Source organism: Furipterus horrens, unplaced genomic scaffold, assembly GCF_987537825.1.
Source record: "Furipterus horrens unplaced genomic scaffold, mFurHor1.1.pri manual_scaffold_9, whole genome shotgun sequence".
Lineage (NCBI taxonomy): Eukaryota > Metazoa > Chordata > Mammalia > Chiroptera > Furipteridae > Furipterus > Furipterus horrens.
The window spans coordinates 32,117,259-32,142,755 of NW_028327179.1; the positions used below are offsets into that span (position 1 = coordinate 32,117,259).

The following is a 25,497-nucleotide window of genomic DNA, read 5'->3' on the forward strand; positions in this document are numbered from 1 at the left end:
AAAAAACCTTTCACCATGTTAAGCTTAAAAGGAAAAATTATTATAAGGATAAAGGGGTGTGTCACCCTAGTAAGCAGCTACTGCTTATTTTATAACCATAATTATAATCATCTAGGAAACAAGAGCACTAATTGGAACTATAAAACAGTTAAAATAAGTACCAAGCAGTTTTAAGAATCAACCTTGAACAATATTTTATAAGTTGTTTATATGAAATTTTATATATATAATTGACTTCAATGATAAAGTATCGTACTAAAATACTTATTGTATTACTTTTTCCAAGGAAGAAGTTTGTAGCTGTGATATGAGTGAACAAGTAAATCTACCTGAAATGACCAAAGACTGGAACAAAGAGCATGTGAAACAATGGGTAACCAAAGACCTTAATATTGATGAAAAATATGGACAGATTCTGTTCAATGAAGAAGTGACAGGATTAGTCCTGCAGGAATTAACTGAAAAGGACCTAAGGGACATGGGGCTACCACGGGGTCCAGCACTTCTGATAAAACGAGCATATAACAAATTGAATAATAGTTTCACTGAAAATCACAATCAGGATTCTGGACAATCAGATCATACAAAACCCTCCAAAAAAGAACACCATAAAAAGCCACAACAGACAAAAAAAGAGGAAAAATCAACATCATCCAATATTGATCATAACCTCAGCAAGACCAGAGATACCAAAGAACAAGAATCAGTTCTTATGAAAGAAAATGTATTAAATGAAGTAGCAACCACCAAAGACAAAAAAAATAAGCCAAAAACTGAACAGTTGACTTGTATGCCTCATCCTTTTGATCAGCCCCATAGTAGCCATCGTTACATAGAACATTATCTTCTGCCACCTGAAACAGGACCAGGAAATCTCATAGACCCCATACATGAGTACAAAGCCCTCACAAACACAGAAACAGCCACAGAAAAGGACATTAAGATGAAATTTAGCAATGAAGTCTTCCGATTTGCATCAGCGTGTATGAATTCACGCACTAATGGTACGATCCATTTTGGGGTCAAGGACAAACCCCATGGAGCCCATGGAGAAATTGTTGGCTTGAAAGTTACCAGTAAAGATGCCTTCATTGACCACTTTAATCTAATGATCAAAAAGTATTTTGAAGATAGTGAGATCAGTGAAGCCAAGAAGTGCATTCGGGAGCCAAGGTTTGTGGAAGTCCTACTGCAGAACAATACACCATCTGACAGATTTGTCATTGAAGTAGATATTATTCCAAAACACTCTGTATGTAAAGAAAAGTGTTTCTATATTAAGATGCAAAGCTATGAAGATCAAATATGGAAACAAAGTGAAGATCTTTCATTGTTTGTGAGAGAAGGGGCTAGCTCTAAGGATATCTGGACCAATGGCAAGCAAAGGGATGTGGAATTCAAAGCATTTTTTAAAAAGTTAAAGTCACTAGCAGTATCTAGAAAGGAGGCTGAAGAAAAATATGAGGCAAAGGCAAATAGGAAGGAGAGTGAAGGACAAAAGCTGGTTAAACTTCTCATAGGAAACCGAGAGTCACTGGATAATTCATACTACAATTGGTATATTCTTGTAACAAATAAATGCCATACGAACCAAACAAAGAACTTAGATTTCCTAAAGGAAATTAAGTGGTTTGCTGTGTTGGACTTTGATCCTGAATCTCAGTGCAAGGGGGTGGCCAAAGCTTACCAAAAAAGCCGGGTAGCAAATCTTCACTTCCCAAGTCAATATGAGGAGAAGACAACTACTATACAGGAGAAAATTTCTCGTCTGAATCTTTACGATCAGCCTAGCTGGATCTTCTGCAATGGCAGGTCAGACCTGAAAGATGAGAGGTATAAGCCTCAAGAACCACATTTATGGCAGAGAGAAAGAGCTTCTGAAGTCAGGCAACTGATTTTATTTCTCACAAATGAAAATCTAATGACAAAAGGGAAGTTTTTGGTAGTGTTTCTGTTACTCTCTCCAGTACAAAGCCCAGGAGACCCATTCATTGAAACCTTCTGTGCTTTCTACCAAGCTCTCAAAGGAATGGAAAGTATATTATGTATCTGTGTAAACTCACAGATTTATCAACAATGGAAAGATCTACTACAAGCCAGATTAACAATTGCAGATGAATTAACAGACCACAGTATTTCCACTTTAAATTTAGAATTGATAAACAGTACTATCCGTAAACTGAAACCAGTCACTCAGTCATCAGAAAGATTTCTGCCCTCCTGTGGATCATCTTCTGTTATCTTAGAGAAAAAAGAAGAAGATATCTTGACTGCACTGGAAATTCTCTGTGAAAATGAATGTAAAGACACAGATATCGAGAAAAATAAATCTAAATTCCAAGAATTTAAGAAAACAAAAGAAGAGCACTTTTATCGAGGTGGCAAAGTATCCTGGTGGAACTTCTATTTTTCTTCTGAAAACTATTCCTCAGCCTTTGTGAAAAGAGACAATTATGAAAACCTTAAAGATCTCATACAGCTTTTGGCAGAGTCTCCTAAACCAATATTTGTAAAAATTATCAATCTGTATCATCACCCAGGCTGTGGGGGCACTACATTGGCTATGAATGTTCTCTGGGACCTAAAGAAAAACTTCAGGTGTGCTGTGTTAAAAAACAAAGGAACTGATTTTGCAGAAACTGGAGAACAAGTGTTCAAGTTGATTACCTATAAGGCAACCAGCCATCAGGATTACATTCCTGTACTTCTCCTGGTGGATGACTTTGAAGAACAGGAAAACATCTACAATCTACAGGACATCATCCATTCCATTTTAGTAGCAAATGGTTTGAGATATGAAAAAACATTGGTAATTATCTTAAACTGCATGAGATCCCAGAATCCGGATGAAAGTGCAAAATTAGCGGACAGTATTGCACTAAAACACCAACTTTCTCCCAAGGAACAAAGAGCTTTTGAGGCCAAACTGGAGGAAATTGAAAAGCAACATAAGAACTGTGAAAATTTTTATTCCTTCATGATCATGAAAGAAAATTTTGATATATCATATATAGAAAATGTAGTCAATAATATCCTAAAAGGACAGAATATCGACAGCAAGGAAGCACAGCTCATTTCTTTCCTGGCTCTACTCAACTCTTATGTTACTGATTTTACAATTTCAGTGTCACAATGTGAAACATTTCTGGGAATCACATGCACTCGTACACCCTGGAAACCTGAAAGCCTAGAAGACAAGATGGGAACTTACTCGACGCTTCTAATAAACACGGAAGTTGCAGAATATGGGGGATATGCAGGCGTGCGCATCATTCACCCCCTGATTGCCAGTTGCTGTCTAAAAGAACTGGAAAGAAGGTACTGTTTGGATAAGTGTCAGATTGCATTGATGCTATTAAGAGAGAATTTATTCTATGATTCTGGAATAGGAAAAGACAAATTTCAACATTACATGCAAACTCTTCTGCTTACAAGACAGCGCAAAGAGTATGGAGATGAAACGGACACTTTGTTTTCTCCATTAATTGAAGCTTTAGAGAATGATGAAGTTGAAAGGGTCTTGAAACAAGGAAGTGTTCGGTTCCCACAAAATGCATTTATTTGTCAGGCCTTAGCAAGACATTTTTACATTAAAGAGAAAGACTTTGACACTGCTCTGTATTGGGCAAATGAGGCCAAGAAGAGAGCGCCTAAAAATTCCTATATCTCAGATACACTTGGTCAGGTCTACAAAAGTAAAATCAAATGGTGGTTGGATGAAAACAAAAACCAAAGGGATATCACTGTTAATGATCTAACACATTTCCTGGAAGTCGCTGAAAATGCATCAAAAGCTTTCAAAAAATCCCAAGAGCAAACTGATCGGAAAGACTACGAAACAGAGACCTGGTTACCACAGAAATCCCAAAGAAAATATGACATGTATAATACAGCTGGTTTCTTGGGTGAAGTAGAAGTTGGTCTTTACACTATTCAGATTCTTCAGCTCACTCCCTGTTTCCACAAAGAAAAAGAATCATCTAAAAAAACTATGGCAGAATTTTTATCAGGAAAGGGGAATATTCCTACAAATCCAAAAAATGAATATTATTTGACCCTTAGCCAGTTCACATCCTACTTACAAAATTTACAGCCAGATATGAAAAAGTGCTTTGACTTTTTTATTGATTATTTGGTTCTTTTGAAAACAAGGAATATGCAAAAAGAAACAGTGGAAATCTTATTAAGCAAGAAAATCAGTCGTTGTTTCAGTAAATACAAGGAACTTTTCTGCTCTTTAGATTTGGGTCCATTACAAAGCAAAGAGAGTCAGTTACTCGAAGAAGAGAATTGCTGGAAAAGTCTAGAAGCTTGGAGAGCAGATAAGTTTTCTGGACTTCTAGAATATCTTAACCCAAATCACAAAGATGCTGCAAGCATTATGGAAAACATAGTAAACACATTCACTTTCCTCTTGCAGCAAAATCCACATAAACGGCTAGCAAAGGAGAAACAAAATTTCATTTTGGCCAACATTATTCTCAATTGCTTAAAACCCAACTCCAAGTCCATTTGCCCACTTGGCATACTTAAAAAGCAGCTCCGAGAAGTGTTACAATTTGTAGGACTAAGTCATCTGTATCCAGACCCTTATTTCTTGGCCTGCCTCCTGTTCTGGCCAGAAAATGAAGAGCTAGACGAAGATGCTGAATTAATGGAAAAGTATGTCTCATCCTTAAATAGATCCTTTAATAGACAGTACAGGAGAATGTGCAGGTCCAAGCAGGCAAGCACACTTTTCTACCTGGGGAAGAGGAAGGGTCTCAACAGTCTTGTGCACAAGACTGAGATAGAGCAGCACTTCAGTAAAATACAAAATATAAATTCCTTCTGGCAAAGTGGAGATGTATGGAAAAAAAAGGAAGTCCAAGACCTCCTGCGTCGTCTCACTGGTCTAGCTGAGGGCAAGAAAATCTCTATTGAATATGGAAGAGAGAAAAAAATAAAAATACCAGTAACATCCGTTTATTCAGGTCCACTCAGAAGTGGTGGCCATATCGAAAGAGTGTCATTCTACCTAGGCTTTTCCATTGAAGGCCCTCTAGCATATGATATAGAAGTTATGTAAGAAGATATGTTAGCTCAAATGTTTTTATTCATATTTCTGTCTGACCTCTCTTCCCTCTATTCCCAGAGCATTTTGATGGCATTATTGGCTTACCTCTATCACAGATTTTGCTTTTGTCTCACCAAATAAATTATAAGCTTTGGTGGGGCATGAAACATGTCTATACACAGAGCTTGGTATACAGTAGAGTCAACTTTCAGTGTTTTAAATATGCACTTTCAGACTAACATATTTAATTAAGAGGTTTCAATTGATATCCACAGGTCACATCATTATTGGTTATAGTCCAATAAAATCTGTTTTAATTCAATTACTCATGAATTTTCTGAATTATTTCTTCACTGTGAAAGCACAGATATAAATAAGATGAATATGCAAGAGAAAGACCCTCTCTAGCTTACTGAATTCCAACACAGAGATCCCACCAGACTGCCACTTACCTCACCCTGGTATCAATAAAAATGTATTATGTGGAAGATATATATTTTCTTCCCATCCTCCATCTACCCCTCCACACACACATACTCACACACAACTCCTTGTACCCATCGCCCTTCTCTCAATTCCTTGCTTTGGGAGGGGGAAGAGAGAAGAGGACCAAGTAGCCACACGCTTAAGCTCCATCCATCTTCTCGCTCCCATTTACAAATGAAACTGTTGCTTTGTCCATTCTTGCCACCTTTCAACACAGTCTTATCTCCACCTGTTCTTTGGATCCTATCTCTGGCTTCCTTTTTCATTTAATACCCTCTTTACTCTCCTTGCTTCTCAATTTGTACTGTGTGAATGCTGTTCTCTCTGTCAAATAGTCTCGTATTTTCATCCAACATTTTCAGTGTATGGCCATTTTGATTTCTCCATCACAATTCAGTTTGAATAACCAACCATCAGGAAGACTTCAGTGACCACTGTAACCCCTGTCTGATTAGATGACTTCCTCGTGGCAATATGTGCTCTCAACATTCCAGCACCAGGAATGCCATCCCAGAAGCTTGTTCTTAGACTTACACCTGCCAGAACAGCCTCGAATACATTATAGGGCTTGCATTTTAGAAGACATATATTGCCTATGAAGCAAAACATACTAACATAGATTAAATTCTTAACAAATATTTATTGATTTATCCATTACTTTACATATCCTTATAATGTACCTTAGAAATCCTAGGCTTCAAACCCAATTCCTCTTGTCATTAAGATGTCTATTTCCTAGCAGGGTTTCTTTCACCAGTTTCTATGAATCTCTGGGCAATACTCACATGGCCCACAAACACATCCCTGTTGCTAGAAGCGACATTGGCTGCTAATCCTGCTTCAAATTGCTGCTTCACTCTTCTGCAGTCACCTGTCCATTTGGTAGCAGACTCCCAAGTGGCTACACTCCTTAAACTCCTCATAGGCCAGGCTCTTACTCCTTCTTAACTCAGCTAAGATGGGGCCACATCATTTAGCAACACTAAACTAAAAGCTTGACGTAAGAGGAAAAAAAGTTATAATAGAAGAAAGAAAAACTGTTACATGTTCCTGTTTTCTGTGCCTACCCTCAGGGTTTATAGGCCCAGCTCCTATACAAAGGGCCTCCCTGTCCTCAGCCCTCCTCTCAATAGCCGTGATGTAGGGTGGCCCTGGCTTGACTCTCCTAGATGAGAAAACCCCTAAACAGGAATCCTTGACTCAGAGATTCGGCTACAAACCCTCTAAGGGCCCCAGAATTTTGTTTCTTCTGAAAAGAAATATAAAATGCAGAGATGTCACCCCACCCACAATGAGGACAAGATTTTACATAATTATGCAGAGAAGTTTAACTCCCCATTTCAGAAGCTACTCTGTGCTTTACTATTCTAGAATCAAAGAGCCCATTAAAGTTCTTTTTTTAAAAAAAATGTCAATGTTAGGCAGGACAGATAGCAAACCAAGGCAGAGAGGCAGTGAGACATGTCTCACTCATTAAGTCAGCAGTCCTGAGCCTGGTCAGATAAGATTGCCAGATGTTCTGAAAATTACAAGAAGAACCATGACAGCAGGAGGAGGGAAGCCCTTGAAATTCTGTATGTATGGTTTCCACTATCTGGGAAAGAAAGCCTTTGAAACTGTATATTAATCCCAAAGTCTGGAGCAGGGAGAAGAAGAGATAACCTGAAAGCTGGCTATCAGCATAAAACCCCTAAAATCCCAATATTTGGGTGCCTGCTTACAGCTTTGTGCTCAAGTGTATTTCATAAACAAACTTGCTATCTCATTTCCACTATACATGTGGTCTCTCACCTGAATTCATCTCCTATGAGCTGAGACAATAACTGAGGAGGGAGAGCCACCTGACTCAGGTCTCCCTGTAACACATAGTCTTTCTTCAAAGGTGAATTCGTGTTCTACCTACACAAAAACCTAGCCTTAAATTCCAGTTTATCCCATTTTCACCATCTATATTTCAAAAATATTGGTGTACAATTTCTGCTCAGGAACGTCCATTAAAAATTAAAACAATTTTTAACTGACTCTTTTCTTCAAATTCCCTCCTCCCCCTTTTTTTTTCTGAATTGGCATTGGGAAAAACAAAGTTAAAAAAGAAATTGCAGGACTGAGTATTTGTTTGTGATTCTATGTGTTAAATCTACCATGCCTTTCCTCAACTCCCAACTCAGGAGGACTCTGTGACCTTGGGTTATCTGTAGCCTGTTCAAGGCTCCGGATACTCCACAGATTACCAGCTCTACCCACACAGGTAAATTAACTCACAGCTGATAACAGCACAACAAATGCTTAACCCAGTAGGTCCTATAATGTGGAAACAGGGTGAACCTACAGAGCCAGTGGGAAAAGTTCATACACAGAAAATAGGTACAATGCAAGCCTAATCATGATAGTGATTCATTTAGTTAGTACACACAAGTAGGTCAGAATCCTGGTTTTCTCATTTGTAGGATGAGCAAAATAAACTTGGTTTGCAAGCATCTGAAGAGGATCAAACTGGATAGCATAAGTTACATGTCTGCCACTCAGGAGGCTCTTATTAAGAGGCAAATTTAAACATTTGGACTGGAGTAATTCACATATCATAAAATTCTCCCATTTAAAGTATACGATTCAAGAAAAAATGCTCAACATCATTAGCCATCAGGGAGTTGCAAATAAAAACCACAATGAGATACCATTTTACACGAGTCAGAATGGTCATCATCAACAAATCAACAAACAACAAGTGCTGGCGAGGATGTGGAGAAATGGGAACCCTACTGCACTGTTGGTGGGAATGCAGACTGGTGCAGCCACTATGGAAAACAGTATGGAATTACCTCAAAAGATTAAAAATGGAACTGCCTTTTGAACCAGCGATCCCACTACTAGGATTATACCCGAAGAATCTTGAAACACCAGTTCAAAAGAACTTATGCACTCCTATGTTCATTGCAGCACTGTTTACAATAGCCAAGTGCTGGAAACAACCTAAGTGCCCATCTGTAGATGAGTGGATCAAAAAACTGTGGTACATTTACACAATGGAATACTATGTAGCAGAAAGAAAGAAGGAACTCCTGCCATTTGCAACAACATGGATGGAACTAGAGAGAATTATGCTTAGTGAAATAAGCCAGGCAAAGAAAGCAAAATACCATATGATATCACCTAATACAGGAAACTAAAGAACAACACAAACAAAGGAACTAAATAGAACAAAGAGCAGAATAGCAGTCAATAGGGGGGAGGGGAGAGGGAGAGAAGGGGGATAAGTAAGGAAAGGGTTTAGTCAAGGAATGTGTATAAATGACTCATGGATACGGACAACGGGGAGGGATATGATTGCGGGAGAGGGGGTGGGTTGGGTGGGGGAGAGAAATTGGGGGAAAAGGGGACAACTGTAATTGAAAAACCAAAAATAAAAAAAATTAAATTAAAAAAAAAAATAAATGAAGTATACGATTCAATGTTGGTTAGTATATCATTAGCACCATCAGCACAATCAGTTTTAGAACACTCTCATCACCTGCAAAAGAAACCTTGCACCCATTAGCCTTCAATCACCAGTCACCTGTTCCCCTAGCCCCTGGCGAGCACTCTCTGTCTCTATGGATTTGCCTATTCTGGACATTTCATATAATTGGAGTCATACAATATGTGGTCTTTCGTGAATGTGTTTTCAAGATCCATCCATGTAGTATGATGTATGAGTATCAGTACTTCATTCATTTTTACTGTCAAATAAAATTTCACTGTATGGATAGATGACATTTTGTGTATCCAAAGATTAAAGGCAATTTGCTTTCATAAAGCACTAAATAAATATTGTTTTACTTATTTAAGAAGGGTATTTTTTACCAACTTTGCTTGGGCCTTCTGAAATGTGAACATGAGCTATCTGTGTTGCTCCATTTCAGTCTTTCATTAAAGGAGGTTACTCACTGATACTCAAATCCAAGCCCCTTCTTCTAACCACACAGCCTTAGTTTTCTCACACTCCATTGCTTACCTCCTTTCCAGTATTCATCTTCACATGTAGGTACGTTGCATTATGTCATGTTTTTTTACATGATTTAAAATAAAAACATTATTTCTTCAATAGTTAAAAAACTAATTACCACACTTGAAATAGGGTACTGAACAGTTAGATGAAAACAAAACAAAACAAACCCATAGCTTCTCTAGTTCATACTCATGCCCAAATTAAGTATAAACCCAGAAAAAAATTATACCCCGGAACGTTTCTTCAAATAATTTGAAATATTTTATTTTTTCATTGTTATTTGAGAGAGAAAATATTATCCCTGAGTATCAAATATACATGATTTAAGAGGCACAATATCTTTAACCCTTTGAGTGCCAATGTCACTGTGAGCGACGCTGACAAATTTTCCCAAAAGTGCCAGCGTCGCTCCCATTGACTCTTTTTTCAATGGCTATAAATGTAAATAACAATGGAATAATTCATAGATTATGTTTTGTCCCCTTTTTTTGTCCCTCAGGTTATATATTGATATAATTTTTTCTCACGTTGATCCAAATTTCGAATTACGCATGGCACGCAGAAGGTTAAATAGGTTGGCTTCTAGTGAGCATTATGAAGCCACCATGTAATATCTCATCAGAAGTGGATAAGTACAGACCCTTCATATCACCAAATCCCTTGGGAAACAATCATTCTACTTTCCCATATTAACAATGCTTTCAATATTTCCTCAATATATATAACTAGATAAATAAAGAGACTGACTTAGAGAAAATTAAGCTTATTTTAAGCTTGGTATTTCTCTGAGAAGAAATATAAAATGCAGTTACCAAACACACCCTTAATTAAGAAAAATGTAACAATAAGGAAGAAAATTTTAAAGAGAGGTCAAAGGTCAATGGTCAGCTTAAAGCTGAATAACCCTTGGGTAAATAAAGCACACCCACATGCTGTGAATATAACCAATTTTTTTTTAAATATCATCTGGACTAGAAACTCTGTTGTCCAAACAGGCTCAGTCCCTGTGGGCAAGTTGGGCCTTCCAGGGTAGACAGTTGACAATGTTGTATCTGATGCTCATAGGACACAAGCCAGTTTCTGAAGGCAGTCAGCTCTTCAAATAGTATCATGCATTCAAAAAACTGAAGATGTGTATTGAGTATAAATAGCCACAGGAGATTCAACTTGTTCTTATAGTCTTAGAAAAATGGCATACAATTTATGGGTCCATACAGAAATAAAAATTAATAAGAGCTAGATATTTAACAGGAAATATCCATGAGGTCTGTTATTACTTAAAAGGTGTCTCAATTATGTACAAAGGAACAAGAGCTGCCTGGTAGAATACAATATCCATATGTTATCCTCATAATGTCGCTTCACCTTATTCTTTCAACCAATTGTATTAACTTTCTAACTGCCCACTCCATATATATAAAGCAGGTTCATTTTGCTGACTCATCTTGGGAGTTCTGAAATGATGTTCACTATAGATACTGTAAAAATATAAATGTTTGCCAATGGGTGCCACATCTGACCACTCCTCAGATGGTGAGAACACACTAGACATCCTAACATCAGGCCAAGTATTATGGGTACCAATTATACTAAACCACCTGTTACTCACGGATGGGGGAGGGATAGTAAAAAATTGTTATGCCTGGTAGCCTCAGACTCAATACTGATGTGTGGAATATCATTATTTCTTTATTCTTAAACTAGCTATGTGAGATGACACCAGTTCCGTATTTCATTTTGACTGATATAGTGGCCTGACACAGAGACTCACCAAAACTTAAAGAGTATTGCTTCTGGTACAAATTTCAACAAAGGCCTTGACAGTTTTTTATGAAGTTAAACACAAACCTATTTGATCAAGCAATTACATGCCAATGTGTTTACCAAAGAGAGATAAAGACATATATCCACAAAAAAACTTGTACAAAAATAGTGGTAGCAGCTTTATGAATGAGTTCCAAAAATTGTAAGAACTCAGATGTCTCTTTAAAGAACATGGAAAAATAGTGTTATGTGGACAAAACAGAACACTATTCCACAATAACAAAGAACAAACCACTGATACATGTAACACTAAGACCAATCTCAATTACAGTATGTTAAATAAAAGAAGCCAGTCACAGAAGACTATGTACCATATGATTCCATGTATATGAACACCTGGAATATGTGAAACTAATCTATGGTGAAAAAAACATCAGAAGAGTGGTTTCCTCTGGAGGACATTAGGAGTGACAGGAGAGGGATGTGCCATATCAGAAATGTTCTATATTTAGATTAGGGTGTGGGTTATTCCTGTTTGTCAAACCATATTAGTCAGGGTTCTCCAGAGAAGGAACCAGCAGGATATAAACGAATATAGACACATGTCTGTGTGCACATATATATCTATATACATGTTTATAGATACATATATAAACATTTATATATGATTATATTATTTAACATTTCTGTGCCTCAGTTTCATCAGCTGTAGAATGTAGATAAAAATAGCATCTACCTGAGAGGATTTTTTCAAAGAATAAATTAACAGTGCATGGTACACAGTAAGTGCCCAGTAAATGTTTTAAACCTATATAAAAACCACTGTGAGTCAACAGTGAAACGTGGAAACCAAAAGCTAATTGAGCATGCACAGTAAGTATTAGCACCTACTGTTAAGTTTTTAAATGCTAACTCTTTTTTGTGGCTTAGTTCTCCACCTTGCTCTGAGACTGACCTTAAAAAGATAAACTCCTGCAAAGCGGCTAGGGGGCCCTAACCCTGGTCTGCCCTGCAGAACTAATTCATAGGCCTTTAGCATTTATAGAGAGCTCCTAAGAGTCTCTGAAAGCCATTCCTTTATACTTTAGGAAAACTTAAGGATATAAGTTAGCCCACCCTGGAAGGTCAGTGGAAGACCCACATAAGCTGTTTCCTACCCAGAGCTCCGCAAGACTCCCAACAACAATGAAAACAGGTATTCCCAGAGGATCCACTCAGACTGCCCCCGAGTTTGTCTGTAGCCACAACAATAGGGCTCTCAACAGTCCTCAAAACCCTCAAGCAAAGAACAGATTTGAAACCTCTGGATTTTAACCAAATAGACCAGAAGGTGGCAGAGTAATGGCTTACCAAAAAAAAAAAAAAAAAAAAAAAAAAAAGTGCATTTTAGAGAGGGAAGTCACTACTATAAACTCAGATCCAGGAAAACGAAACTAAAAGCAGACCACAGACTTCCTTGTCCCTACCTGCCAGTTTTGACACACCCATTTCTGAGACACACATCCTGTTGTTTCTGAGCCAGTTAGAGCTAGGATCGAGATAAAAGCAGAGTATAAAGAAACTTTCTTAAAAACGGGAAGGAAGAAAGTGTCTTTCTTTGACATCGTAGGAGGAGGAAAACACAAGCATTAGGTGTTTCCTGCACTGAAATACAAGGTTTTTGCCTCGTTTATGTGGAAGAAATTTGCAAGACAATCTGGGTAAGTACAATATCTATTATTAATACTATTATTACTATCTATAGTCCCTGGCTGGTTTGGCTCAGTGGATTGAGCGTCGGCCTGCGAGCTAAGTGTCGCTGGTTCGATCTTCCAGTCAGGGCACATCAGAGAAGGAAAACTCTGATTCCAAAAAACCTCCGCTGCCTTGCGGCATACCTCTTCAGGGGAAAGGCTAAGGGAGTAAACCCCCACAGAAAATCTGGAGCCGGAGTCCCTAAGGCGGTTTGACGTTGTAGTCAACACCGGCAACTCCTGCGGCGCACCTGAAGCCAAGCTGTATTGACTCCGTCTTTCCCTTGGATCCTTCAGCTGCGAAGAGAGGGGGGGTCTGCTGCATGGGCAACAGCAGACCCTCCATATCACCCTGCCCAGGCTCTGTAGCTTCAGCTTCACTGGAGAGGACACTCCAGCGACATCGCAACATGTCGATTCAACACGGGAGGAGACAGATACCGTGTCACTCCCGAGTCGGACTGCACAGCCATTCTCGGCGGTGCAAATAGACTCTTAAGAAGCTACACCATCGTCTCTCGAGACGGACGGCTGCTGACGACTATCTATAGCAGCATTTTATTGAATAGGAAGGAATCTACAATTTGAAAATTGAAATATAGCCCCCAAACCAAAACTAATACCTAAACCTAACATTTTACACTTCATTGCTGTAACAGGAGTCAGCTTTATATTAGTTGAAAAATGAGTCATAATATTCCACAAAAGATGCAATTGTAAATGAAAGGCACTTTTGCTAATGAAATCCTCCAAGGTATTAGCATCTTAAGAAAGAACACATAATGGAAATTTAAAGGTGTACTTTGCTCCTTAGTTGGGGGCATGTGAGAGGTCATGGACCAATGTTTCTCTCACACCCATGTGTCTGTCCTTCTCTTTCTCCCTCCCTTCTCCTTTGTCTAAAAACAAATAAGTGCAATCTTTTAAAAAAATAAAAATAAATATGTACTTCACATTAATCAAAGATACCTCCCACCATCTCTCTAAGAAGTAGGCAGCTGCGAGAAAATAAAACTCCCCAATAGATTCTCAGATTAGTGTCAACAGATAGTGAGAGACAGACTAGAGACAGAGAGACAAAGAGAAACAGACTAACTGCTACAGAAATCTTCTAAATTATGGCAGCTATATGTTCCTGTTAAATATCTTAGATTTGTTCCCTGATCAGTGTGGCTCAGTTGGTTAGGTGGCAAGCCAAAGGTCTCTGGTTCAATTTGCAGTGAGGGCACATGCCTTGGTTGTGGGTTCAGCCCCTGGTCGGAGCATATAGGATGGGCAACAGAAGTCTCCCTCTCTTTCTCCCTCCCTTCCCCTCTCTGTAAAAATAAATAATTAAGTCTTTAACCCATTTCCCACTTAGAAAAAAAAAATTGCACTCACTGTCACTACTAAAAGCAGAATGGTATACATAGAATGATGTTATTTGTTTCCAACTATTGATATACTAGAGCAATTTGAAAATAATAATAAAAGTAAAATATTTCGTGGCAAACGTTGGGGGGAAAGTTAGGACTGTGATGTGTGAGTTATCTCAGGATAAACGCTGCAGCTGCAAGCGCTACGCCCTCCACGCCACCCCCTTCCCACCCCTGGCCCCATGAGTTTGGCAAGTATTCTCGGGGCAAACTGGACATGGGCTATAAAATGCTAGTATTTTATGTTTGAGTTCCTCCAGAGTAAGAAACAAGGAGATGTGGAATTACAGTTCTAAATAAAGGCCTGAAATTCAAATCTCTTTACAGAAGCTGGCAAATGCTACAGTTAACCCTAGATCTAACAAATGCATGTGGGTTTGGTCATGTAAAAAATGGTTTCCTTTCTTATATTGGTTGCTGAGAAGCTCAGAATCAAAATTTCAGACTAGTCCTAGTAAAGTATATAGAACTGAAAAGTTATTTTAGGCACTAACTTTACTCCATGGCTTAATTTTTTTCTGCCTCCTATCTTCTCTGATTAGCCTTCCCCCCCCCCCTTTTTTTTTACTTAAGGGTTTTCACATATGTGTGATCTTGTATAACTTTCTAAATTATCTAAACACCATTTTGGAACAGGGAGGATATAAAGGAATCAATAATATGTGAAATACTGCAAAACAGTAGCATAAATGTGGAAAACATAGATGTTAGCAATTTTCCTCTGGTGCAGCAATTTTCAGCCTTCTTCATTTCATGGCACACATAAACTAATTACTAAAATTCTGAAGCACACACACAAAATATATATTTTGTTGATGTGACAAAAAACAGGTATAATTTTGATTCATTTACACAAGATGGCTATTGTTGTATTAGCTCTTGTCATTTTTTTATTTGACAATTTAGGGGAAAAGAGGTCAGTGCCCCTGACTAAATAGTCAGGTATTGCATGTCTTAAAAATTATTGCAGCACACCAGTTGAAAATCACTGTTCTAGTGTATATTCCCCCAGAATGGCATCTTCAACAATGTTTTTTTTTTCTTTTTTTTTTTTCTTTTGGTTTTTCAATTACAGTTGTCCCCTTTTCCCCTAATTTCTCTCCCCCACTCAACCCACCCCCTCTCCCGCAATCATATCCCTCCCCGTTGTCCACGTCCATGAGTCTTTTATACAGGCTCTTTAATTAAACCCTTCCCTTACTTATCCCCCTTCTCTCCCTCTCCCCTCCCCCCTATTGACTGCTATTCTGCTCTTTGTTCTATTTAGTTCCTTTGTTTGTGTTGTTCTTTAGTTTCCTGTATTAGGTGATATCATATTGTATTTTTCTTTCTTCGCCTGGCTTATTTCACTAAGCATAATTCTCTCTAGTTCCATCCATGTTGTTGCAAATGGCAGGAGTTCCTTCTTTCTTTCTGCTACATAGTATTCCATTGTGTAAATGTACCACAGTTTTTTGATCCACTCATCTACAGATGGGCACTTAGGTTGTTTCCAGCACTTAGCTATTGTAAACAGTGCTGCAATGAACACAGGGGTGCATAAGTTCTTTTGAATTGGTGTTTCAAGATTCTTCGGGTATAATCCTAGTAGTGGGATCGCTGGTTCAAAAGGCAGTTCCATTTTTAATCTTTTGAGGTAATTCCATACTGTTCTCCATAGTGGCTGCACCAGTCTGCATTCCCACCAACAGTGCAGTAGGGTTCCCATTTCTCCACATCCTCGCCAGCACTTGTTGCTTGTTGATTTGTTGATGATGGCCATTCTGACTGGTGTAAAATGGTATCTCATTGTGGTTTTTATTTGCATCTCCCTGATGGCTAATGATGTTGAGCATTTTTTCATGTGTCTATGGACCTTCTGTATGTCCTCTTTGGAGAAGTGTTTGTTCAGGTCCTTTACCCATTTTTTAATTGGGTTGTTTGTTTTCTTGATGTTGAGACGTATCAGCTCTTTATATATTTTGGAAATCAGCCCCCTGTCTGTGATGTCATTGGCAAATATGTTTTCCCATATGGTTGGTTTCCTTTTCATCTTGCTGATGTTTTCTTTTGCTGAGCAGAAACTCTTCAGTTTGATGTAATCCCATTTATTTATTTTTTCCTTTATTTCTCTTGCTTTAGGAGATGTATCCGTGAAGAGATTGTTACGTGAGATATCTGATATTTTCTTGCCTATGTTTTCCTCTAGGACTTTTATGGTGTCACGGCTTACATTTAAGTCTTTGATCCATCTTGAGTTTATTCTTGTGTGTGTTGTAAGTTGGTGGTCTAGTTTCATTTTCTTGCAGGTCCCTATCCAGTTCTCCCAGCACCATTTGTTAAAGAGGCTCTTCTCACTCCATTTTATGTTCCTTCCTCCTTTATCAAAGATTAGTTGACCATAGAGGCCTGGGTTTATTTCTGGACTCCCTATTCTGTTCCACTGATCTATATGTCTGTTCTTATGCCAGTACCATACTGTTTTGATTACAGTGGCTTTGTAGTATTGTTTGATATCTGGTGTTGTGATTCCTCCTGCTGTGTTCTTCTGTTTCAAGATTGCTTTTGCTATTCGGGGTCTTTTTTGGTTCCATATGAATTTATGGAGTATTTGTTCTAGGTCTGTGAAATATGTCATTGCTATTTTAATAGGGATTGCATTGAATTTGTAAATTGCTTTGGGTAGTATGGCCATTTTGATGATGTTGATTCTTCCCATCCAAGAACATGGTATTTGCTTCCATTTATTTGTTTCTTCCTTAATTTCTTTCTTCAATGTTATGTAATTTTCAGAGTACAGGTCTTTTATCTCTTTGGTTAAGTTTACTCCTAGGTACTTTATTTTTCTTGTTGCTATAGTAAATGGTATTTTCTTTTTTGTCTCTGTCTCTGCTATTTTATTGTTGGTGTACAGAAATGCCTTAGATTTCTGTATATTTATTTTGTACCCTGCGATTTTGCCAAATTCACTTATTATATCGAGTAGTCTTTTAGTGGAATTTATAGGATTTTCTAGGTATACTATCATGTCATCTGCATATAATGAAAGTTTCACTTCCTCTTTCCCAATTTGGATGCCTTTTATTTCTTTTTCTTGTCTGATTGCTGTGGCTAGGACTTCCAACACTATGTTGAAAAGGAGTGGAGAGAGTGGACAACCTTGTCTAGTTCCTGAGTTCAGGGGGAATGCTTTCAGTTTTTGTCCATTGAGTATGCTGTTGGCCTCAGGCTTCTCATATATAGCCTTAATTATGTTAAGATATGCTCCCTTTATTCCCATTTTGCTGAGTGTTTTCATCATAAATGGGTGTTGTACTTTATCAAATGCTTTTTCTGCATCTATTGATATGATCATGTGATTTTTGTCTTTCATTCTGTTTAGGTGATGTATTATATTTATTGATTTGCGAATATTAAACCATCCTTGCATCCCTGGAATGAAGCCCACTTGATCATGATGTATGATCTTTTTGATGTATTGCTGGATCCTGTTTGCCAATATTTTATTGAGGATTTTAGCATCGATGTTCATCAGTGATATTGGCCTGTAGTTTTCTTTCTTTGTTGTGTCTTGACCTGGTTTGGGGATTAGGATAATACTGGCTTCATAGAAAGAGTTTGGGATTTTCCCCTCTTCTTGGACTTTTTGGAACAGTTTGAGGAGGATAGGAGTTAGTTCTTCCCTGAATGTTTTGTAGAATTCGCCTGTGAAGCCATCTGGTCCAGGGCTTTTGTGTGCCGGGAGATTTTGGATTACTGTTTCAATTTCCTTTTTTGTTATTGGTTTGTTGAGACTTTCCACTTCTTCTTGATTCAGTTTTGGAAGGTTGTATGTTTCTAGAAATTTGTCCATTTCTTCTAGATTGTCAAATTTCTTGTCATACAGTTGTCTGAAGTAATTTCTAACTATCATTTGTATTTCTGAGGTATCAGTCGTGATTTCTCCTCTTTCATTTCTGATTTTATTTGTGTCTTCTCTCTTTTTTTCTTGATTAGACTGGCTAGAGGCTTGTCGATTTTGTTGATTTTTTCGAAGAACCATCTCCTAGTTTTGTTGATCTCTTGGATTGTTTGTTTAGTCTCTATGTCATTTAGTTCTGCTCTGATCTTGATGATTTCGTTCCTTCTTCTTGCCCTAGGCTTTGTTTGTTGTTGTTGTTCTAGTTCTTGTAGCATTGTGGTTAGGTTTTTTATTTGAGATTCTTCTAGCCTTTTCAGATATGCCTGTATTGCTATAAACTTCCCTCTCAGGACTGCTTTTGCTGTGTCCCACAGGTTTTGGGTTGTTGTGTGCTCATTATCACTAGTTTCTAGAAATTTCTTGATTTCTTCTTTGATGTCATTGTTAATCCATTCATTATTTAATAGCATGTTATTCAATCTCCATGAGTTTGGGTGTCTTTGATTTTTTTTTCTGAGGTTGATTTCTAGTTTCAAGGCATTGTAATCTGAAAAGATGCTTGATATGATTTCAATTTTCTTGAATTTGTTGAGGCTTGTTTTGTGACCTATCATGTGGTCTATCTTTGAAAATGTCCCATGTGCACTTGAAAAGAATGTATATTTTGCTTCTTTGGGGTGAAAAGTTCTATATATATCAGTTAGATCCATGTGGTTTAGTGTGTTGTTCAATGCCAATCCTTGGTGTTTCTTTGCTTGGATGATCTGTCTATTGTTGATAATGGAGTGTTGAAGTCCCCTACTATGAGTGTGTTGTTGTTGATATCCTTTTTGTGGTCTTCTAGTATTTGCTTTATGTATTTGGGGAGGTCTTTGGGGATACGGCCTACATCCATTCTTTTGACATGGCCGAGCCACCTGAGGCGTCTCTCGCTAAGAAGTGCATGCAAACTGCTCATATTGGCTCGCTTCAGCACCTCGGTGTTGGGGACCTTATCCTGCCAGGCGACATGCAGGACACGTCGCAGGCACCTCATGTGGAAGCTGTTGAGTTTCCTTTCGTGCCTTGCGTAGGTGGTCCACGTCTCGCTGCCATAGAGGAGAGTGCTGAGTACGCAGGCTTGGTAGATGCGCAGTCTGGTTTTCTCAGTGAGGCTGGAATTGTTCCACGCTCGCCGGTTCAGTCTGGCCATAACTGTGGCTGCCCTGGCGATTCTCCGGTTGACCTCCAAGTCGACTGACAGAGAGCTCGAGATGGTGGACCCGAGGTAAGTGAAGTCGTTGACAACCTCCAGGGTGTATCCGTCGATGGTGATGCATGGGGGAGTCCCCGTGCCTTGAGCCATAACATTCGTCTTCGTCAGGCTGATGGCTAGTCCGAACTCCTTGCATGCGTGGGAAAGGCAAGTGACTAGCTGCTGGAGTCCCTCTTCGGAGTGTGATGTCAAAGCTGCGTCGTCGGCGAAGAGCATCTCACGGATGAGCACCTCTTTGACTTTGGTCTTGGCTCGTAGACGGGCCAGGTTGTAGAGCTTGCCATCGGATCTGGTGTGAATAAAGACACCCTCGCTGCAGTCCTTAAAGGCGTATTGGAGGAGCATGGAGAAGAAGATTCCGAACAGCGTAGGCGCGAGGACGCAGCCCTGCTTTACTCCGCTGCTGACTGGGAAGGCCTCAGAGGTTGCGCCATTGTAGGACACCGTGCTGTGCATGTTGTCGTGAAAGGACATGACCACAGCAAGCAGATGTGGTGGACAGCCAATCTTCCGTAGCAAGCTGAAGAGACCGCTTCGACTGACCAGATCAAACGCCTTCGTAAGGTCGATAAAGGCGAGGTAGAGTGGTTTATGCTGCTCGTGACACTTCTCCTGCAGCTGGCGTAGGGAGAAGATCATGTCCACTGTTGAACGGCCGGCTCTGAAGCCACACTGGGACTCTGGGTAGACGCGGGAAGCAAGGGTCTGCAGGCGGGCAAGAGCGACCCGGGCGAATACTTTGCCGATGACGCTGAGGAGAGAGATGCCCCGGTAGTTGTTGCAGTCGCTGCGGTCTCCTTTGTTCTTGTACATGGTGATAATGTTGGCGTCTCTCATATCCTGGGGGATGTAACCCTCCTTCCAGCAGCGACAGAGTAGATGGTGGAGCGGCTGTAGCAGGACTGGTTTCCCGCTCTTTAGGATTTCTGGAGGGATTCCGTCGCTTCCTGGTGCTTTCCCGCAAGCGAGGCGGTCGATGGCTTTGCTGAGCTCTGCCGCAGTAGGTGGGGTGTCTAGCTCCTCCATGACTGGTAGGTCTGGGATGGCGTTAAGAGCAGTGTCTGTTACGGTGTTCTTCGTTGCGTACAGCTCGAGGTAGTGCTCGGTCCACCGCCGCATTTGCTGTTCCTGGTCAGTGATGACCTCACCTGTCTTGGACTTAAGGGGGGCGATCTTGGAGGGGATTGGGCCTGTTGCCTTCTTGATACCCTCATACATTCCTCGTGCATTGCCTATATCGGCGGCTTCCTGAATGCTTCTGCACAGGTTTAGCCAATAGGTGTTGGCACAGTGACGGGCGGTCTTCGGGACTTTGTTCCTGGCAGCCCGTAGAGCTTGAAGTGTACTGGGAGTGGGCGTGGCCTTGTAAGCCAGTAGGGCCTTCCTCTTAGCCTCGATCACGGGTTCCATTTCTTCCCAGTGAGCCTCGTACCAGTCAACGTTCTTCCGCTCTTTCTTCCCGTAAGCAATAATGGCGGAGTTGTATATGGCGTCGCGGAGACGTGGCCAATTGGATTCAATAATGTCATCTGCCGCCACTCCCTCGCCGAGTGCATCTTCCATCTTGTTGATGAATTGCTGGGTCTTAACTGGGTTGCTGGCACAACTGGTGTTGATGCGTGGGCGACCCTTCATCTTGGAGTGGTGCAACCTCTTCGGCATTATGCGCACCTTGCTTACCACGAGGGCATGGTCCGTGTCGCAGTCTGCACTGTGGTAGCTGCGGGTGAGGAGGGTGCTGCCAATATCCGTTCTTCTGGTGATGACGAGGTCAAGCTGGTGCTAATGGCGGGAGCGGGGGTGCCTCCATGACACCTGGTGGATCTCTTTGCACTTGAAGAATGTGTTTGTCACGCACAGGCCGTGGTGACACGAAAGCTCAAGCAGTCGCTGACCATTCTCATTGATCTTTCCTCTCCCAAAGTTTCCAAGGCAGGTGGGCCAGGCCATGTGGTCGGCTCCTACTCTTGCGTTGAAGTCTCCAAGGAGATTGAGAGCGTTACTTCTGGGGATCTTGGATAACGCTTCGTCCAGTGCATGGTAGAACTGTTCTTTCTCTTCGATGGTGGCGCAGAGGGTTGGGGCGTACGCACTAAGAATGCTGACTGGGCCGAAAGTTGTTGACAATCGGAGGGTAAGTAATCTCTCTGTGCCTCCTGTGGGTGGCTCTATGGAGTTAACAAGCGTGTTCTTCACAGTGAACCCAACACCGTGCTGTCCTGGTTGGTCCGGAGACTTCCCTTGCCAGTAGAAGGTGTAGTTGGTTTCTCTGATAGTTCCGTTGTCGGCCAACCGGGTCTCCTGTAGAGGCGCAATGTCGATGTTTAGTCGTGCCAGTTCCCTATCGATGACAGCGGTTTTCCTGGCACCATCGATCCACGGAAGGTCTGCAGTAAGTCCGGGGCACATGGTCCTGATGTTCCAGCTAGCAAGGCGAAGAGCTGGAGGCTTCTTTCTTGTTGTTTGCTTGGAATTAACTGGTGCGGGTGTTTTGTGGCCCACTTTTCGAGAGGCGCCTCTCTGATCCCCACGCACCCAGTGGGGCAGGCGAGCCATGGCGAGACGGCACCTAATTGGCGGGGGCTGCCCAGCTTGAGGTGGGCGGTAGCTGTCCAGTGAGGTGCGATGACCTCTCCCACCATCAGAGGAGACCCCTGGCACTCGTTTCCTTCGCCAATCGGATGAGCTTATAACCGGTATCTGTCTCCTCCCGTGTTGAGTCGACATCTTGCGATGACGCTGGAGTGTCCTCTCCAGTGAAACTGAAGCTACAGAGCCTGGGCAGGGTGATATGGAGGGTCTGCTGTTGCCCATGCAGCAGACCCCCCCTCTCTTCGCAGCTGAAGGGTCCAAGGGAAAGACGAAGTCAATACAGCTTGGCTTCAGTGCGCCGCAGGAGTTGCCGGTGTTGACTACAATGTCAAACCGCCTTAGGGACTCCGGCTCCGGATTTTCTGTCGGGGTTTACTCCCTTAGCCTTTCCCCTGAAGAGGTATGCCGCAAGGCAGCGGAGGTTTTTTGGAGTCAGAGTTTTCCTTCTCTGATTTTAGAGATGTCCTTCCTCTTTCCTCCTTTACAGGAGTAGAGATGGCCCACTTGGTGTCTGAGCCACCTGCCCCCTCCAGGACCTGATTCCCTGATTCTGATCAGAGGGGGATGGGTGGAAGGCTTGGGCTTGATCAGCTCCCAGGAGTCAAGGTGGTGGTTGTATGAGGTCTCCTGGCCCCAGAGGGCATAGGTGATTCCAAAGTGCACAGAGTTCCCTTCCCACTTTCCTTGCCTGCCTTATCCAAATCATATTCCTATTTATCTGTGGCTTCTGCCTTCCTTTCTTCATAATCTGCGTAACTGCAAGAAGGCATGGGAAAGGGGTAAGCGTAGGAGGGATGCCAGGGCAGGGCACAGATTAGGGCGGCAGTGCCAGGACCCCGGCGGCCGACCGGCGGGGACGGAGGTCCGCGCCTTTTGTCCGGATTTTTCAGGCAGGGCGCCTGCCGCCGTTTCCTCTGCCCGAGTTTTCGTTTTCCGTCCAAGATTATACCTTTTCTCACACCACCTTCATGCACAGCAGTAGGTCCTGGTCTCTCTCCGCCTAGCGGTTCCTGCCGCTTCTGCCGCCTCCCTGGACCGTTAGCCGCCGACCTCCTCTACGGCGAGCTAGCAGAAGGCAAGAGGATGACAGGGCGCCCAAAACTGTGGTTCAAAGACATCTGCAAAAAGGACATGACACAATGCTCCATCAATCTCAACACATGGGAAGTTCAAGCAGACGACCGCCTAGCCTGGAGGCTCGCGGTCAGGCAAGGTACATCACGTGCAGAGGCTGCGCGCAACGAGGAGGCGGTCCAGAAAAGATCGAGGCGGAAGCAGCGTCAACAGCAGCAACAACAGCCATCTGCCTTCACCTGTAACAAGTGCGGCAGGGATTGTCACTCCCGAGTCGGACTGCACAGCCATTCTCGGTGGTGCAGATAGACTCTCAAGAAGCTACGCCATCGTCTCTCGAGACGGACGGCTGCCGACGACGACGATGACGATTTGGGTGCTCCTATGTTGGGTGCATATATGTTTATCAAAGTCATATCTTCTTGATGGATTGTTCCTTTAAGTATTATGAAATGTCCTTCTTTGTCTCTTTTTATTGTCCTTACTTTAAAATCCATTTTGTCTGATATGAGAACTGCTACCCCGACTTTTTTTTCCGGTCCGTTTGCTTGGAATATTTTTTTATATCCCTTTACTTTCAGTCTGTGTAAATCTTTTGTTTTCAGGTGTGTTTCTTGTAGACAGCAAATATGTGGATCCTGTTTTCTTATCCATTCCGTTACCCTATGTCTTTTAATTGGAGCATTTAATCCATTTACATTTAAGGTTATTATTGACGTGTATTTATTCATTTCCCTTTGTACCTCTGTTCCTCTCCTCTCTTGTTTTTTCCTTCTTTTTTCTTAGAACACTCCCTTTAGCATCTCTTGCAATGCTGGTTTGGTGGAGATGTATTCTTTCAGTCTTCCTTTGTCTGAGAAACTCCTTATTTCACCTTCTATTTTGAATGAGAGTCTTGCTGGGTAGAGTATTCTTGGTTGTAGGCCTTTGTTTTTCATTGCTTGAAATATTTTTGACCATTCCCTTCTGGCTTGTAATGTTTCTGTTGAGAAATCAGTTGATAGCCTTTTCGGAGCTCCCTTGTATGTTATTTGCTGCTTTTCTCTTGCTGCTTTTAGGATTTTCTCTTTGTCTTGGAATGTTGCCATTTTAACTATGATGTGCCTTGGAGTGGGTTTTTGGGGGTTCCTCTTGATTGGAACTCTCATTGCTTCTTGGACTTGCATAGCTTTTTCTCTCATGAGGTTTGGAAAATTTTCTGTCACTATTTCTCCTATCAGATTTTCAATTCCATGTTCCTTTTCTTCTTCCTCTCGTATTCCGATGATCCTTAAATTATTTTTCTAATGCTATCCTGTAATTCCCTTACATCTTGTTCATATTTTTTCAATCGTTTTTCATTTTGCTGTATTGTCTGGGAGTTTTTCTCTACATTATCTTCTAACTCACTAATCCGATCCTCTGCTTCGTTTAGTCTGCTTTTGACTGATTCTACTGTGTTTTTCAGTTCAGAGATTGTATTCTTAAGTTCTTCCTGGTTCTTGTTAACAATTTCTATGTCTTTTTTTATGCTGGTGTAGTTCTCTGCAAGTTCCCTGTAATTTTCTTGGAGCTGTTGGTAACTTCCTTGAAGGTTGTCATAGTTGATTTTAAGGATGTCGAGTATATTGAGCTTCTTTACCACCATTGTTTTGAATTCCATGTCTGTCATTTGGGCTATGTCTATTTCATCTATCTCTCTTTCTGAGGATTCCTCTTTTCTTTTCATTGAGGGGTTATTTTTGCGTCTTACCATGTTGGATTCTTTTTGTTTTTATTTATTTATTTATTTATTTGTTTTTTTTGGGGGGGGTAGTCTGCTTTGACTTACCTCCTTTGTGGTGTAATATTCTTTATCGAAGGTCTAGGAGTTTCAGTGGTGCAGTCTTTTTGATATCCTGAGCCTGATGTTCTTGAGTTACCCTTTATGTCGTTTGTTTATGCTGTTCGGTTATATTTCAGATGTTCTTTGATAGGATCTTCCTTCTGGCTAGTTGGTTGAGAATCACTCTATCCGCTTTGTCTTGAGTTCTTTTGTGGATATGCTGTTAAAGACATAAACACACAACCCAGGAAGGAGACCCACACCCTCAAAAAGTATCCCCCACTCTATCCTGCTATCGTTAGCCAACTAACCCATATTAATATAAATGTAAAGAGATTTGAGCTTTTATACTATAAGAAGAATAGATAAGAGTTGTTTTTGGGGAGGAAAAATATAATTTTTGATAGAGGGGGTGATAGATTAATAATATTTGAGACTGTGCAAGCCAGTTAG

General features: G+C 40.8%; 2 protein-coding genes across 2 annotated transcripts in view; both read left to right on the forward strand.

Moving 5' to 3' along the window:
• Positions 1-294: 294 nt before the first annotated feature.
• SAMD9L (sterile alpha motif domain containing 9 like) lies at positions 295-5,343 on the forward strand. Its single transcript, XM_090287852.1, has one exon. It carries the CDS (start codon positions 308-310, stop codon positions 5,066-5,068), a length of 4,761 nt encoding a protein of 1,586 aa, XP_090143978.1. The 5' UTR covers positions 295-307; the 3' UTR covers positions 5,069-5,343.
• A 7,482-nt stretch (positions 5,344-12,825) lies between these two features.
• The window catches only part of SAMD9 (sterile alpha motif domain containing 9), a 30,570-nt gene continuing 17,898 nt past the window's right edge, over positions 12,826-25,497 (forward strand). Inside the window, exon 1 of the mRNA XM_090287225.1 lies at positions 12,826-12,991. The gene's annotated coding sequence lies outside the window, so the exon portion shown is untranslated. The remainder of the gene's footprint in view (positions 12,992-25,497) is intronic.